We start from the raw sequence: 17,407 nt of genomic DNA, 5'->3' as shown, positions 1-17,407 counted from the left end.
AGCTTAGGTAAGGAACAGAGAATGCCTCTAAGGTGGTCAGGGAGTCAGCTATAGGAAGGACACAGAATGCTGGAAGAGTGCAAACCTGAAATTCATCAGCACGTTATTTTCTTAAATTTATTTGGTTTTTTTGAGACAGGGTTTCTCTGTGGAACAGTCCTGGCCGTCCTGGAACTCACTTTGTAGACTAAGCTGGCCTCGAACTCATTGAGATCCACCTGCCTTTGTCTCCCTAGTGCTGAGATTAAAGGCCTGCACCAGCACCGCCCAGGTCATCAGCACTTTTTGGCCTTAAACTATCTTTTGTGATTTTTCAAATTCCATTTCTGGGACCAGTAAGATGGCTCATCAGATAAAGGCACCCGCTGCCCAAACCTGGCAACCTAAGTTCTATCCCTAGAACCCACATAATGTGAAAGTACAGAGCTGCCTCCAGAAGGGTGGCATCTGCCCTCCACAGCTGTGTTGCCTGTGCCCACAAACATACTTCATACACGCACAACAGCGACATTAAAATTTACATCTAGCTGTGTCTTAAAGTCTGTCCACCACGAATGACTAGGAAGGGCCCAAGGAACGATCTTCACCGATTGTTCCAGTCTTAGAGTTGTTATATCCAATGGTAATAGCAGCATTTTGCTGCTGGTGCCTCTTATGGTATACCAAAAATTGAGAGTTTAACTATTTACAGCAGATGTACCTCAACAACTGGAACAGATACCCCCCCCCCCCCCGCCCCTGATAGGGTTTCTGTCCTGGAACTCGCTTTGTAGACCAGGCTGTCCTCAAAGGAGTGTGCCGCCACCACCCAGCTGGGCCGGATATTTTTCTTCTAGCTTTATAGATGAGAAAATCGAGATTACAGAAACAGTTCACCAAAAACTACTTAGTACCAGATCCAGGATTTACACTAGATGTTTTAATTCCAGTGTCTGTACTCTTGTTTCCTTCCTGCTTTAAGGATGTTTAAAATTTTATGATTCAAGGAAAAATGACTAATTTTCACTCCTGTTTTTCTTTCATTCTTGCTCTCAGGAGGTCTGCCCGTGTCCTAAAAGTTGGGCACCTTCCTGTCACTTTGGGCACCAGGTATGTGCCCCGGCTTCCACTTTCCCGTCAACCGGAACCTTTCCCGGAACGACTGCTGCAGTGTGGGACGTGCCTCGGCGGATATCCTGGGGGTGGCACCTGACCGAGTGGCGGCTACTTTATCCAATAGGAGGGGATATTGTTGGCTCAGACGCCAATGAGGACTCTGGTGAGAAAGAAGCGGTGATCTGAGCATGGAAGCACCGACTTGAGGCAGCATGGCTCTCTGTCTGAGGTGGCGCCGGCTCGGGCTCCCGCTGCCGGGGTTCCGCGGCTGCGAGCTGCACACAGTGCATGAGGTACGCAAAGCTCCTAACCGTTCAGCCTAGCAGAGTCCAAAGTGCAGGCTGTCCAGCCTCCCCATACCCTGCTGCCCCACTCTGAAATGTGCGGTCCTCTTGAACCTCCAACCTGACTCCTACTGTGAACTTAAACATCCACAACCTCCACCACCCCCTTTGCGGAGTAGTGGAAATACGGCCAGAAATAACCTCCTAATTTGTACCTTTCTCCTCAGGCCTCTGTTCTGACTCCTCCCCATTGGTTGGCAGAGCGATTTGCCCTCTTTGAGGAGCTATGGGCCGCTCAGGTGAAAAGGTTAGCAAGTGCGACACAGAAGAAACCCCGGGCTATTAAGATATCACTTCCTGAAGGCCAGAAGGTAGATGCTGTTGCGTGGAACACAACCCCTTACCAACTAGCCCAGCAGATCAGGTATCAAGCCATCCTATACTTACAAAAATTATTTTTTCTGTCCATTATTTTCTCTGCACCTGCTCAGGAAAAGAAAACATTTTTTTTCTTTGTTTCCTATCAATGGTCAGGGAGAGGAGGTCAAGACATCTAAGTGATTGTCAAGCATAAGGACCTGTAGTACCCCCAATAAATAAATGAAATAGAATTTTAAGCTTAAAAATAAAAAGGGTGGATGTGGTGACATGTTCTTGTAATCCCAACAGATTCCTGTACTGTCTGGCCAGCAGCCTACCCTGCTGGGGGAGCTCCTTTGCCAATGAGAGTCTCTGTTTCTAAAAACGTTAATGGCTTCCAGGGAAGAATACATACACACACACACACACACACACACACACACACAAAGAAGCATCTTTTAAAAGAAAAAAATTGTTGGATGTGGTGGTGCGCACCTTTAATCCCAGCACCCACGGGGCAGGTGGGTCTTTGAATTCAAGGCCAGCCTGCTGGATACCATGAGTTCCAGGCAACCTAGGCTGTGTAGAGAGAGCCTGTCTCCAAAATTTTTTCTTAAAGAATTTATTTTTTTGTGTTTAGTATGTTTCCCTGTCCTCGTGCTTGCACATGTGTGCCCGTGCATGCCCACACACATGCATGACCCAGTGCACATTGAAGGTTAAAGAACAACTTTCGAGAGGAAGTTCTTCCTTTCATCAGACTTGACAATAAGCACCCTTACCCCCTTACAGACATGCTCAGGCTCCACGTCTGAGCTATCTCGACTCTTCTGCCTCCTGAGTTCTGAGATTATAGGTGTGCACCACCATTTCTAGTTAATAGAAGACTGGGGATCAAACCCAGGTCTGTTTGCATGCTAAGCAAGCTTTCTACAGACTGAGTTAGGTCTTCTACCCATGCTTTTTTTTTTTCCAAATTCAAGGACAGTTTTATTTGACTTAAAGAAAAAAAACTTCCCACCTGGCAGTGGTGGCACAGTTCTTTAATCCCAGCACTTGGGAGGCAGAGGCACGTGGATCTCTGTGAGTTTGAGGTCAGTCTGGTCTACTGAGTGAGTTCCAGGACAGCCAAGACTATGCAGAGAAATCCTGGCTCAAAATATGAATAAAGCCAGACGGTGGTGGCGCACGCCTTTAATTCCAGCACTTGGGAGGCATAGGCAGGTGGATCTCTGTGAGTTCGAGGCCAGCCTGGTCTACAAGAGCTAGTTTCAGGACAGGCACCAAAGCTAAACAGAGAAACCCTGTCTTGAAAAACCAAAAGGAGGGGCTGGAGAGATGGCTCAGCGGTTAAGAGCACTGCCTGCTCTTCCAAAGGTCCTGAGTTCAATTCCCAGCAACCACATGGTGGCTCACAACCATCTGTAGTGAGGTCTGGTGCCCTCTTCTGGCCTTCAGGCATACACACAGACAGAATATTGTATACATAATCAATAAATCAATAAATAAATATTTTTAAAAAAGAAAAACCAAAAGGAAGAGAGAGAGAGAGAGAGAGAGAGAGAGAGAAAGAGAGAGAGAAAGAGAGAGAGAGAGAGAACCTACCTGCAGGGCAGTCAAGCTGTAAATCTTAGCAGCTGCCTGAAAAGAATGAGGAGAGAGAAGGGGCAAGGCCAGGCTGCTGAGTTGTGGAAATCAGAAAAAGCATACTTACTGGTTACAGAAGAGCGGTGAGACCCAGCCACACCTCATGGTGACTCAGAGGACCGTGTTTACTGTAGTCTTGGCTGGCCTTGAGTTTATGAAAATCTTCCTGCTTAAGCACTCCCAAGTGCTGGATTGCAGGTGTGAGCCACTATACCTGAATAGCCTTTCTTCCCAAATATGGTGGTAGAGGCCTATAATCTTCACATTTAGAAAGTGGAGACAAAAGATTCAGAATTCGCCGAGTGGTGGTGGCGCACACCTTTAATCCCAGCACTCGGGAGGCAGAGGCAGGCGGATCTCTGAGTTTGAGGCCAGCCTGGTCTACAAGAGCTAGTTCCAGGACAGGCTGTAGAAACTACAGGGAAACCCTGTCTCAAAAAACCAAAAAAAAAGATTCAGAATTCAAGGCCAGCCTGGACCATATTACAAGCCCTATCTTTAAAAGGGGGCGAGGGCCTTTAATCCCAGCACTCGGGAGGCAGAGGCAGGCGGATCTCTGTGAGTTCAAGACCAGCCTGGTCTACAAGAGCTAGTTCCAGGACAGGCTCCAAAGCTACAGAGAAACCCTGTCTCGAAAAACCAAAATAAATAAATAAATAAATAAATAAATAAAAGGGGGCGAGGGGTCCTTGATAATTTATCTTTATAGTTTCAGAGTCTCCGTCCTTCTGTTATCCATTGAGCAAAGGAATAGTAAGTTTTATTGTTCTGGAAGCTAATTTCCACTTGACAGACATAGAGCCCCTGGGATGCCTGCCTCTTGTCCTTGTGGGCTGTGACCTTCACTGCTCTCTGTCGCTCCTGCCCTCGCCTGCTGCAGCTCCACCCTGGCCAACACCGCTGTGGCTGCTGAAGTGGACGGTGAGCTCTATGACCTGGAGCGGCCCCTGGAGACAGACTGCCACCTCAGATTCCTGACGTTTGATTCCCCAGAAGGCAAAGCAGTAAGTTCTTCCATATAACAAGAACAGAACCTAATTAGCTAAACGATCTTTAAACTGGAAATTCTAATTTTTATTTATGTATTTTGGTTTTTCGGGACAGAGTTTCTCTGTGTAACCTTGACTGTCCTGGAACTCACTCTGTAGAGCAGGCTAACCTCGAACTCACAGAGATCCACCTGCTTCTGCCTCCCCAGTGCTGGGATTAAAGGCCTGCGCCACCACCACCTGGCGAAATTATAATTTTTTTTGCCTCAGTTTCTCAGGTTGCAACTGAGGAGACATACCACAGACTATAATCACCATCTGATCAAAGCTGGAAGCATTGATCAAGGCATTTACTTAGCATTCTTCTATTGAGCAAACAGCTTGTATGCTAGTGAAAGAGAGAGAATGAGCTGAGAAGCAGAAGGGTAGCATGCCTTTTCAACCTCTGCAATTCTTGAGTACACACAGTGCAAGTCACCCATGATGTGTGCTCAGTTCTCATAGGTTTCCATGACTGAGCACAAAACCTAGGGCCTTCTGCTTTGTTCATTTCATGTCAGCTCAGGTATCACAGAGCTTGTTTACTAGAATCCAGAAAAACGTTTTTTCTTTTGTCATCCACATGTGGACAGTGAACAAATCCAAGAGTATTTCCATCACTCTAGATTTCTGGACGAGAAAAAATGGCACTAAAAGGCAAAGCAGAAGTTGCAGATGGCGAATGGATGAAGTCCTGGATCGTAGCGACACACAAGCAACAATAACAGCAGTAGCCAAGCCAGAACTTAAGGAACTGCTCTTTGGTGGTGGTGGTGACTGTTTTTAAGATGGTGTCTTAACTTGTAGCCCAAGTTCAGCCTCCAGCCATAGCTCTCTGTGTACATGTGCCAGCACAGCCAGTTAGGAGCCACATTCTTTCTAAGTAGTATATCACGAAGCTCTAAGGCTCACAGGAGCAGCAAAGAAGGCCAGTGCCTCTGCTTCTGTGCCCCTGGCCCAGAAAACACTGAAGATGTGGAGGGTGGACCCGCACTTCCACTCAGCAGCAGAAGAGATGACATTGGCTCTCTGCTTTATTTAAAGATTTTATTTGTATACCTGTCAATGCCTGCGTGTTTGTACATGTCTACCTATGTGCCTGGTGCCCATGGAGTCTAGAAGAGGGTGTCAGATCCTCTGAAGTCGGAGTTACAGGTGACTGGGCGCTGGGACCCGAATCTGGGTCACCTGCAGGCACAGCGTCCTTGAGCATTGGAGCGTCTCTCCACCCCCTTTAGACAACTGTTTACTGTGCAGAAGTCACTCTCAGAACCCTGGACTCTCCATTTTGCAGCAGGCAGTCTTAGGACAAGTGCTGCAGCTTCTCAGCCAGCTCTGAGGAAGGCAGCAGAGCCGGGACTTAGCAAGCAGGTGCCGAGCTTGTTTTGGTCCTGTCCCTCCAGGTATTCTGGCACTCCAGTGCTCACGTTCTGGGCGCAGCAGCTGAGCAACAACTGGGTGCTGTTCTCTGCCGAGGTCCAAGTACAGAATCTGGTTTTTACCATGATTTCTTCCTGGGAAAAGAGAGGTGAGCCGTCCAAGGAAGGGGATTGATTCTGGGGTGGTTTCCGGGATCTCAGAGCAAGTGCAGTTTCGAGGAGAAGCTCCAGCAGGTTCGTCTTCTAACTCTGCCGGAACCCCCCTCTTCCAGTCCGTGCGAGTTTATTACTATTGTGGTCTCATTCCTCCAGCTTTCCTTCCTTCAGCACACACTCTCTTTCTGCCCCTTCTCTCCCCCTTTCTCATTTTGTAGTCCAGGCTGGTCTTGAACTCATGATCTTCCTGTTGCCTGTAGAGTGCTTGCCTAGCATGATCACGGACCTGGGTTCAATCCTCAGCACCATGCACACACACACACAAAAATCTATGCTGTTGTTCTGGTGCAGGCCTTTGATCCCAGCACTCAGGAGGCAGAGGCAGGCAGATCTCTATGAGTTCAAGCCTGAGTTCCAAGATAGCCAGGGCCACAAAGAGAAACCCTGTCTTGAAAAACAATCCAACAAACAAAAACTATACATAATTTCCGATTTGTTTTTTCTGAGTTTGTCTTTGCCAGTTAATTATAGGTTTCTTTGTCAAAGCGCAGAACTTTACTTCTTAGCTAATGTGTCATGACTCAGGGGTTGTCTCTGAAGAAGCAAGTCAACAATTCCCTTTTCCAGGACAGTCCGGAGCTCAGAGTTGCCCCTTTTAGAACGGATTTGCCAGGAGATCATAGCTGCAGCACAGCCGTTCCGGAGGCTAGAGGCTTCTCAGGATCAGCTTCGGCAGCTCTTCAAGGTGAGTTGGCAGTGAGGAGAGGAGCTGGGTGAGACTAGAAGGAAAGGATGGCTCCAGGATGCACTTGTAGCTCGGCACTCCTTTCTGTCTTCATCTAGGATAACCACTTCAAGCTTCATCTGATCGAGGAAAAGGTGACAGGCCCAACAGCCACAGTGTATGGGTGAGCCTTGTCAGGAGCAGAGGACTGGACGAAAGGAAGGGTGGTGGCAGATGATCTGTATTGCTCTAGAAAAAGAAGTGGGAAGAGGAATTTGCTTTTATCTGTCATTTCTCTGTTGGCAAAACAGCCTCTGTATCAACACCTCTTCTGTCAGTTGATGCTAAACAGGACTAAACTAAAGAGGAGAACCTTGGAAAGCACTAAGAGGCCTCTTTGTCTCAGGTGTGGCATGTCGGTGGATCTTTGCCGGGGCCCCCATCTGCGGCACACTGGACAGATTGGAGCTCTGAAGCTGCTGGCGGTGAGCTGACGGTGTGATTAGATGCTCTGCTCTCTCGGGAGAGCGCTGCAGAGCCGAAAGAAAGCCCTCTGCCCCGTCTCTGATTGATGGCTATGGGGAAATTTAGGAGGAAGACGGGTTCCCCCATTCTGGAATCTCAAGGTTTCATGGCAGGGTCCAGAATTCAATTTAGACTCCCTAGTCTGGGTCTGGATTAAGGGAAATGAAGCAAGATCATGACGGGGACACATGAGGAAGGCATGTGTTGAGAAGGACCATGTCCAGGAGAACAGGTGCTTCTGTTTGACAGATACCAGGGAGGTCACCCAAGACAAGGGCATTCCATGAAGTGCTGTTCCTACACGTCGTGGTGCTGCATGGGGTGGAACGTAGCAAGGGACAGGCAGATGGTGTAGAAAAAAACCTACTGAAAACTTAGCCGTGTACATGATCTTATTCTACTACTAGTGAGGTGTGTGGCTTCAGCCACATCTCTTTACCTGTTGCTCCTATCTATGAAATGAGACTGACTATTCCTGTACCACTGGTAAAGCCACACCGTAGAAACAAAGTCAGCTAGCTCAGGAGAGTGTTTAAGAAAAAGGCTATACATTGTTGGTTCTTTCAAGCCAGACATGCAATACATGCCTGTGATCCCAGCACTTGGGAAATGGAGGCAGTAAGATTAGGAATTCAGAGTTCTCCTTGAGTGTTACATCACATCTGGGGTCACCTTTGACTACCTGAGGCCCTGTGTTAAAAACAACAGCAAAGGTTCTTATTAACACTGTTGAAGCACAAGCAGGGGCATTTGAATTCCACACGGCTAGGCGTAGATGGGTGTGGAAGTCCGACTTCTTTAACGGATGTCTGGAGTATTGATAAGGACATTTGGCCACAGTTTAGTTTTTCTCCTAAGCTGTCATTATTAGGAGGGGGAGCTGACTCTGAGGCGCTGGTGGGGCAGTGAGAATGTAGACAAGAAATGCTGTGTGAGATTGCAGCTGACCAGGATGCATAGAAGATACGATCCCAGTAACCAAAGGATGGAGAAGCCATCCTGCTGGTGCTGATGGAAGAAAAGCACGCAGAGGTGAACTGGTCTTCAGGTGGTCACCTCTGACCCAAGAGCATCAGAGATTTGACAGAAGGTCGGTGTCTCCGGTCCTTTTCATCTTCTTTCTGATATCCTCTGCCTCTCACAGAACTCCTCAGCCGTGTGGAAGTCCTCAGGCGCTCCAGAGACGCTGCAGAGAGTGTCGGGAATTTCTTTCCCCAAGGCAGAGTTACTGAGGAGCTGGGAAGCCTGGAGGGAGGAAGCAGAGCTGAGAGACCACAGACGCATCGGGAAGGTACAGAGCACCGAAGAGCGGGAGGATGGTGGCGGGGCAAGGTGAAGGATGTGATGTGAGCTTTGTGTTGTTTCGTCTTGACTTTTGTCTCAGTTTTTATTTCTCTAGACGATCTCATGTAGCCTCGCTGGCCTCCCGCTGTAACCAAGAATGACCTAAACTCCTAACCCCCCTGCCTCTTACATCCCAAGTCCTGGGATTACAGACTCAAACAACCACACCTGACCAAAGAATGTGATTGTGAATTTCCCAAAGATTCAGTCAGTGCAGGGAGCAGCTCTGTCATTTGCTTCTTCAGTTCCAAAGCCCTCCCCTCTTTGAGTGACAGGTAATATCCTTTCCCTAGGAACAGGAGCTCTTCTTCTTCCATGAACTGAGCCCTGGGAGCTGCTTTTTCCTGCCACGCGGGACAAGAGTCTATAATGCCCTGGTGGCTTTCATCAGGGTAAGCAGGGCACATGTGCAGACGAAAGCCATTGTGGGGCCTAGAGGAAGCCAAGGTCTTTGAGTTTGGCTCAGGCATGGTGGCATGTGCCTGTAGTCCTGGACAGAGACTAAGCAGAGGATCATGAGTTTGAGGACAGCCTAGGTCGCATAGCAAGATCCTGTGTCAAAGGAAAAGAGCGTAAACCCTGTAACGTTCTGTCTGCTGACTTTGAACAAAGTATTACTGTTGTGTGCTCTGCAGTGAAGCAGCTTAAAGGGTCTGCATGGTGTTTAATCGCTGTGGCTGTGGCCAGCATGGTCTGAGTCCCCGAGAGAATCACAAAGCCCTTGTTTCCTCTCCTCCCAGTAACACTGACTTTTGGTGTCTGTGTTCACTTTTTCAGGCCGAGTACGCCCGTCGTGGTTTCTCAGAGGTGAAAACTCCCACGCTGTTTTCTACAAAACTCTGGGAACAGTCAGGCCATTGGGAGCATTATAGGGCAGACATGTTTTCCCTGAAGCCCCCAGGCACTACTGGTCCCGACAGCTCTCAGAGTGGCCACCCTGCCAGGTGTCCCAAAGACACACTTGCTCTCAAGCCCATGAATTGCCCTGCACACTGGTGAGTTGGGAGCCAGGAAGCCTGGCTCCTCCAGGGACTGGGATATCAGGTCACAAAAATGTAAAGTAATATAAAGTACCTTGGAAAGAATATTGGGGCATCTAATTTGGGTCTTGAATCTACTACAGGCAGATTCAGTATTTACCTGAGTGCATTTTGGGAAATTATTCCATTTCTTGGGCCTGTGTTTCATTAGGCAATATTGAGACTCTGTACCCATCACAGAATATGGACACAGTAAATGATGCCTGTTCTTATGTGACTGAGAGTTTAACTTTTTTTCTTCTTCTTCTAGACAGGGTCTGACTGTGCAGCCCTGGCTGGCCCCAGACTCACTACATAGACCAGGCTGTCCTCACACTTAAGAGACCAGACCCGCTTGTCTCTGCTTGGTGGTATTAAGGCATGCACCGCCATGCCCTGCCGAAATGTGGCTTTTGACCAGACACTCAAGATAGGATTGTCAGGATCCAGTGGGAGAGTGTGCAGAGGGAAGTGTGAGCACTGTAGACAACAGCAGCAGTCTCAGAACTGGAGAGGCAAAGGCAGAATGAGCATGGTTGAAGGCCGTTTTACACCACACAGCAAGTTCTAGGCCAGCCAGGGCTGCATACTAAGACCTTGTCTCAAAAAAATGAGTCTAGTAGGAAAAGGGACAGTTAGCCACGGCTCCTTTTCGCTTTGGCACTAACTCTTTCCCATCCCAACCTCAGCCTCATGTTCGCCCACCGGCCCAGATCCTGGCGGGAACTACCTGTGCGACTGGCTGATTTTGGAGTCTTGCATCGTGCTGAGGCCTCTGGCGGTCTGGGAGGATTAACACGGCTGTGGCGCTTCCAACAGGATGATGCTCACATCTTCTGTGCACCAGATCAGGTGACTTTCCTTGTTCTTCAAATGTGTTAACTTCCTCTGCCTTTTTATGTAGCCTCAAAAGTACTATGTAGCCAAGAATGATCTTCATTTGAGTGCTGGGATTGCTGGTGTATGCCACCATGCATGGTTTATACAGTGCTAGAAATCAAACCCAGGGCTTCATGCATGTTAGCCTGGCATTAGACCAACCGAGCTGCATCCATAGGCTTCAGGTGCCTTTTTTATACTGTAGTATAGCTATCCCTCTGGACCCAGTTCACCACCACTACCCCACCCCCGCCCTGTTTTCCCCAAAACTACCTATCACCTCAGATTTCTAGCTGGCATCTAGCTGACATCCTGACTTCCTGTCTCTAGCTAGAAGCAGAGATCCGAGGGTGCCTTGATTTTCTCCGATCTGTTTATGCCGTTCTTGGTTTTTCCTTCCACCTGGCTTTATCTACCCGGCCATCTGGCTTCCTAGGAGAACCTCGCCTATGGGACCAGGCTGAGCAGGTGAGTGGGAGAAAGGGAAATAAAGCAGATAAGCCAGTCTGTCGTGGGGCGGGGGTGGAGTAGCCCAGGTCTTCAGAGAAAGGCATGAGCTCTGGGTGTCAATTTTCATGGGCCAGCAGGTTATCTTGCTGATGTCTCCTTCATTCTCCTCTCATTTTGCTCCCTCTAAGGTCCTACAACAAGCCTTGGAGGAATTTGGAGAACCCTGGGACCTTAACCCTGGAGATGGTGCTTTCTATGGGCCTAAGGCAAGCTGGAACCACACTTAGGAGTTGTATTTAGTCTGTCTTCTTTAATTAAGTTGTATCTACACAGAACTGCTTTAAAACTTGTGTAGGCTATTAAAAAAAAACAAACCAGTGCATGTCTGCCCTGTGGAGCTTCAGGCTTCCCGAAGGCTGAGCTAGGTGAATTGGCTCTGTCAGCCCAGTGGAGCCCTGCTGTGGAGCACCATGGGAGCGCAGCGGGTGTAGCAGTACTCAGTCTAGGGAAGCCTCCTGCAGGAACTGGGTCTCGGGAGGGAATGGCATAGGCCTCTAGGTAGGAGGATGGGGTAAGAACCCACAGAGCAAGTTAGAAGAGATGAAAGTATAGGGCCAAAAGGCTGTGGTGTGTGTTGGCTGAATTGGGCCAAAAGGCTGTTAGGAGCCTACTATGGGCACTAGGCTATAATTGTAGGTACTTGGGAGGTTCAAAAAGGATCACATAAGCCCTGGGATGTGAGGCCAGTCAGGGTAGCAAACAAAGACCTCACCCCAAAACCAGGATGATAGAAATAAGGCTCAGTGGTAGAATAACTTGACAAGTTGCACAGGCTCTGGATTTGATCCCCAACAGCGCAAGAAAAAGAGGCAGGGCCCTAAGGTCGCCTTGTTGGATGTGACGCCTGCTTGTTTCCTTGGGTTTCTCAGGCTGTGAACACAGATTGGTCTGGAACTTCATTTATTTTTAGTTTTTTAAGACAGGTTTTCTCTGTGTAGCTCTAGTTGTCCTGGAACTCACTCTGTAGACCAGGCTGCCCCGAGCTCAGAGATCCATCCTGCCTCTGCCTCCCAGGTGCTAGGATTACCGGTGTGCTCCACTACACCCAGCTTGGCTGCTGGGTTTGTTTGGTTTTATTTTGTTTTTACAGTTTTTTGTTTGTATTGTTCTTTTAAAATATTTATTTATTATGTATACAATATTCTGTCTGTGTGTATGCCTGCAGGCCAGATGAGGGCACCAGACCTCAGTATAGATAGTTGTGAGCCACCATATGGTTGCTGGGAATTGAACTCAGGACCTTTGAAAGAGCAGGCAATGCTCTTAACCTCTGAGCCATCTCTCCAGCCTGTATTGTTCTTTTTAAAGATTTGTTTATTTCTGGGGATTGGAGAGACTGCTCAGCAGAGCACCCGCTGCTTTTGCAGAGGACCTGAGTTCTCTATTGTTCACCTATTTGTTGACTCACAGCCATACACCATTTCTGACCTCTGCGGGCACCAGCCATACATGTGGTGCACATATATACATGCAGGTAAAACATGCATTCACATAAATAAAAATAAAATGGTCTAAAATTTTTATTTTGAAGGTTTACCTTAAGTTGAGCAATGGTGGTACACACCTTTAATCCCAGCACTCAGGAGGCAGAAGCAGGTGGATCTCTATGAGTTCAAGGCCAGCCTGGTCTACGTGGTGAGTTTCAGGCTAGCGAGGGGTACACAGTGACACCTTGTCTTTGGAACCTGCGTAGTGGGGGCAAGAACCAATTCCCAAAAGTTGTCCTCTGCCTTCTACATTCTTATCCCATACACATACACACCAAGTAAATAAATGTAAAAAAATTTATAAAAAAAAAATACTGAATAATGTTGGTACACACCTATAACCCCAGCACTCAGGAGACGAAGATAAGAACATCTAGAGTTTAAAGCCAGCCCGAGTCATATAACAAAACCTCGTCTCAAAATACTAGGGAAAAAAGATTAGCTCTTTAAAAGTCAAAGTTGGTGGCCTGATGTGGTGGCGTGCTGCTTGCCTTAACCCAAGCACTTTAATCTTGAGAGGCAGAGGCAGGCAGATCTCTGAGTTCAAGGCCAGCCTTGTCTGCAGAGCAAGTTCCAGGACAGTCTCCAAAGCTACACAGAGAAACCCTGTCTTGAAAAACCAAATGAATGAATGAATGAATGAATGAATGCATGCATGCATGAATGAATAGGGGGCTAGAGAGATGGTTCTGAGTTAAGTCATGAAAACCTGAGCTTGGAACCCAGCACACACGTAAGCTAGCTGTGATCTCACAAGTGCCCCTCACCCCAGTGCCCCTTACTGGGACTTGCTAGCTACCAGCCCAGGTGGGAGGAAATCTCCAGGTTCAGGGAGAGATCCTGCCTGTTGTAGGTTCATTTCCTGCTGCTGTCTGTGACCAGATGCTCTTGACAAAACAACCTAAGGGAGAAAGGGTCTATTCTGGCCCCCAGTTTGGGTACAGTCCCAGTGCGGCAGCTGGTCTCGCTGCCCCCACAGTCAGCAATGGATGGACCCAGTGCTTAACTGAATAATCCAGGACTTCCTCAAAGGGAATGGCCCCACACAAGTTAACCTAAGCGAGAGAATCCCCTACAAACATGTTCAGAGACCTATTTCCTAGGTGAGTCTAGGTCTTGTCAAGTTGACAGTTGATATTAACCATTTTCCTGCCTCAAGAGAATAAGGCCTGAGACAGTAGAAGACACAGGATAAGCTTCTCTAGCCCTGTGCACATGTATGCACAGGCACACACACATAAGTTACACACACAAAAAAGCCTGGTGGTGGTGGCGCAGGCCTTAATCTCAGCACCCGGGAGGCAGAGGCAGGAGGGTTTCTGTGAGTTTGAGGCCAGACTGGTCTTTAGACGGAGTTCCAGGACGTCCAAGACTATGCAGAGAAACCCTGTCTCAAAAAAAAAAAAAGAAGAAAATAAAAGTTATGACCAAGAGAGGAAAGAATTTGAAAATCATTAAGTAGAACAAGACGAAATAATGACCAGAGCAGCCAAGAGATTGCAGGGGACTCATTGACTCTTGAAACTGATTTCCATAGTGGCATCAACCTCTGCCTCAGCACGTGACATGTTAAAGGGCACTGAGCAGTTCTGCAGGGCTTAAGGAAAATAGGTGAGATTGCCACATCTGACAGCAAAAGAGCGGAAATGAACTAGAACTCCTGCAGCTGAGTGGAGCGGTGAATGGGCTGAGCCTGTGGGTGGGAAAGAGGACAGGAGTATCAGCTGCACAAGTAGCCAGACTGAGCGGGAGACTCAGGTGCAGCCTTGAGGGAAGTGATGGGATGTGGTGTAGAGTTCTCTGCAGTGAAGAATTCAGGGGATTAAGAGGAGTGGAGGAGTAGTCCGTGACGTGGGTGGTAGAAGTGTTGGCTGTTGAAGGTAATGGCAGTTGTTGGACCTGATTTCTCTCACACTCCCCTCTCTTTAGATTGATGTGCGCCTCCACGATGCCCTGGGGCGGCCCCATCAATGTGGAACGATCCAGCTTGACTTCCAGCTGCCACTGAGATTCAACCTACAGTACAAGGGGTATAGAACCCTGTCTCAGCCTGAGCCAGTCCAACCCTGCACACCCCACCCCACCAGAGATGTGTCTTGATAACTGGAAGGCGATGTAGGGCTCAGTTTGTGGTGCTGCCCCATTCCTCTCACTTCCATTTTCCTTCCAAGGCGGGCAGGGGCCCTGGAGCATCCGGTCCTGATTCACCGAGCAGTACTTGGTTCTGTGGAAAGGATGTTGGGCGTGCTGGCAGAAAGCTATGGGGGGAAATGGTGAGTCATCAGCACCAGATTTCCGTCCTCCTGTCCAGCCTCACAGTTCGAGCCTTAGTTTCTGACCTTATCCTGCCTGTTTCCTTCTCAGATCTCCCTGCAGCTACACCTGAATAATTTCCTCCTCTTTCTTCCCAACAGGCCTCTGTGGCTGTCCCCGCTCCAGGTGGTGGTCATCCCTGTGGGAACAGAGCAAGAGGAATATGCTAAGCAGGTGAGTTGGTGGCAAGGGGAAGAGCAAAAACAGGAACAGAAGGGCGTTTGACATGTGTCCTTAGAGAAGAGAGGCCCTGCAGGATGGGGGAAGGGCCTGAGTGGCAGCTGTCCTGTGTGCTGAACATTCTCTGTCTCAGAAACGAGATCAGTCCCTGCCTTGTGGGGATGTGTGAAAGCTGACTAATAGATGCTCAACATTGCCAACAGAGCACACACGTGGGTTTATCGAAATGGTGGTTTAGTTTTCCTTTCCAGAGAGAACTGATGGGCATTGTAACAGCACCTACAGAACCAGTACTTAGGAAGCTGAGGCGGGAGTCCAGCCTGGGCTTACTAGTGACACCTAGTAGGTGGGGCCTAGGGATATAGTCCAGCTGGTAGCATATTTACCTAGAATGCACAAAGCAGTGGGTTCAGGTCCCAGCACCAGATGAGTCAGGCACATGCCTGCCATCCTGCCACCTAGGAGGTGGACACCAGAGCATCAAAAAGCACAGGTTCATAACCCAGGCTGCATGACGTCGTCTTTTAAGAAAACTAATAACAGGGAAATACTAGAGTTAAACAGCTGGTGGGAAGGTGGGTGCCTGACAGCAGCAGCACACAGAGCCTGAGACTAATCAGGGATCTTGCAAGGAGAAGCATACAGAGAAGTTTCAGGTTGGGGATGGGAAGGAGGCCTCAGTGTCTCAGAAGAGGCAGGGAGTCAGCAAACGCCAGAGAGCATGGGGGGGGGGGGGGGAAGACAGGCGACCGAGTGTCTTAGCTCAAGCTTCCATTGAAATTGACTCATCACTAGCAGGGCGATGGTGGCACATGCCTTTAATCCCAACCCTCCGGAGGCAGAGGCAGGTGAGTTCAAGACCAGTCTGATCTACAAAGTGAGTTCCAGGATAGCCAGGGTTAGAATGAGAAACCCTGTCTCAAAAAAAAGAAAAAGGAAAAAGTTTACTTATCCCCACACCTCCATCCCATGTCCCAGGTGCAGCAGGCCCTACAGGCTGCAGGGCTTGTCGGCGACCTTGATGCCGACTCCGGACTGACCCTCAGCAGGAGAGTCCGCCGGGCCCAGCTTGCCCACTACAATTTTCAGTTTGGTAAGAGAGGGTTAGCTTTGGCGCTCAGAGCCCCAGGCTCTGCATTCTCTGTATTAAATCTATTGTTTGGCTTTGTGTACATTGGATTAATTGGGCTCATTACCTAGGCCGGGTAGAAGCCTGACTAATCTGCCTCCCCTGCTCCTTCTCACAACCTCTTCCATCTCAGAACAGCGTTCTTCTCATTAACCCAACCAAGCCAACAGCGAGAGAAAGGGAAGCTGAGAGCTAAGATGAAGCTCGCCTGCAGTCCAGGATTTGGGAGGTGCATGCGGGAGGATCAAAAGTTTGAGCTATATATACATGTATGTACATATGTATATGTACATATATGTATGTGTATATGTATGCGTATATATATCAAGATTTTCAGTAACAAAGAGCTGGGCTTGTAGCTCTGCCAGAGCATGAGTTTGATCCTAACACCAAAACCACCCAAAGCTCTAATGGATTGGCCGTGTTTGTTGTGGGGGGGCAGCTCTAGGGCACGAGAAGGGCCGGAAGGAAGGAAGTTGCTCTGGCTGTTGGGACTCTGGAGGCAAGAAGCAGAAACTGCCCAGCCAGACGGCCTGATGGGATCACATACCAGTTGCCTTGCCTGCACTAAGAGCCGGCTATGCCACAGTCCAGCCCCCCTTTCCTGTATGGTGCCTTCCCCCCAGACAACACAGACACTTCTTTCCTTTGTGTGAGCTCTTCATCTGTTTCCTTGACTCTCCAGCCCTGGTGTCCTGACTTGTGGTGATAGTCGAGTGGAGCCTGGACCATTTCCTTATCTCCTCAGAATGGACAGGCAGCAGCGTAGCAAGCACAACTGAGCGTGCTCCTTTAAGCCGAGTCTAGACTCTGCTCCCACCTCCCCCTTCCTAAAGATTCAGGATTCTGAAGCTTCTGCAGAGTAAAAGGAAATAGCCCATAGTGTGAGCTTTCCTGGGTTTGCAATTGTTTCCTCCTGCAGTGGTCGGCCAGAGAGAGCAGAGTAAGAGAACAGTGAACATACGCACTCGAGACAACCGGCAGCTTGGGGAGCGAGGCTTGACCGAGTCTGTGCAGAGACTGCTGGAGTTACAGAACGCCCGGGTCCCCAATGCGGAAGAAATGTTCTGAGTCTTGTTCCCTGGTGAGGCATAGACTCCTGAGAGTCCCTTATCATGGGAGATCCCAGCCCAACTGGCAGCCCAGAACGTCCCTGACTCTTGAGAACTGCTTGGTTTGGAGGACCCTGCACAATGCTGCTTGCATGGGGGGAGAATAAAAATAAACTTGAAGCCAAGGCTGTGTCTTCATCTCATTCTGGCGGGAAGGGTCTTCTGTGTTGTCTTCCTGTTGCCCCAGAGCTGAGGAAAAGAGATACCGAGGCCTCTGAGCAGCCAGGGAAGTGTCT

At 48.8% G+C, this 17,407-nt stretch overlaps 1 protein-coding gene across 2 annotated transcripts; it reads left to right on the top strand.

Moving 5' to 3' along the window:
• Positions 1 to 1,220: 1,220 nt before the first annotated feature.
• On the top strand, positions 1,221 to 17,296 carry Tars2 (threonyl-tRNA synthetase 2, mitochondrial). 2 transcript variants are annotated; one of them, XM_038311790.1, is made up of 18 exons: positions 1,221 to 1,388; positions 1,607 to 1,686; positions 4,267 to 4,390; positions 5,818 to 5,942; positions 6,577 to 6,694; positions 6,793 to 6,857; positions 7,080 to 7,158; positions 8,343 to 8,489; positions 8,836 to 8,934; positions 9,320 to 9,537; positions 10,251 to 10,413; positions 10,771 to 10,908; positions 11,079 to 11,156; positions 14,367 to 14,467; positions 14,609 to 14,710; positions 14,852 to 14,924; positions 15,909 to 16,023; positions 16,982 to 17,296. In XM_038311790.1, the coding sequence occupies exons 1-18, from the start codon at positions 1,308 to 1,310 to the stop codon at positions 17,128 to 17,130; spliced, it is 2,055 nt and encodes a 684-aa protein (XP_038167718.1). In that variant the 5' UTR covers positions 1,221 to 1,307; the 3' UTR covers positions 17,131 to 17,296. The 2 variants fall into 2 exon arrangements, with proteins under 2 accessions (XP_038167718.1, XP_038167717.1); XM_038311789.1 differs by having other exon boundaries at positions 1,223 to 1,388; positions 1,607 to 1,803.
• Positions 17,297 to 17,407: the final 111 nt, after the last annotated feature.

This window comes from Arvicola amphibius, chromosome 14, assembly GCF_903992535.2.
Source record: "Arvicola amphibius chromosome 14, mArvAmp1.2, whole genome shotgun sequence".
Lineage (NCBI taxonomy): Eukaryota > Metazoa > Chordata > Mammalia > Rodentia > Cricetidae > Arvicola > Arvicola amphibius.
Note: the sequence above shows the minus strand (reverse complement) of the source record. Positions and strands in the feature narration are given on the sequence as shown.

Bases quoted from the DNA above. Each gene is read 5' to 3' on its own strand.
- Tars2 (XM_038311789.1), top strand. From the start codon at position 1,308: ATGGCTCTCTGTCTGAGGTGGCGCCGGCTCGGGCTCCCGCTGCCGGGG. The intron at 6,695-6,792 runs GTGAGTTGGCAG...GTCTTCATCTAG, and splicing joins AGCTTCGGCAGCTCTTCAAG to GATAACCACTTCAAGCTTCA. The intron at 9,538-10,250 runs GTGAGTTGGGAG...TCCCAACCTCAG, and splicing joins ATGAATTGCCCTGCACACTG to CCTCATGTTCGCCCACCGGC.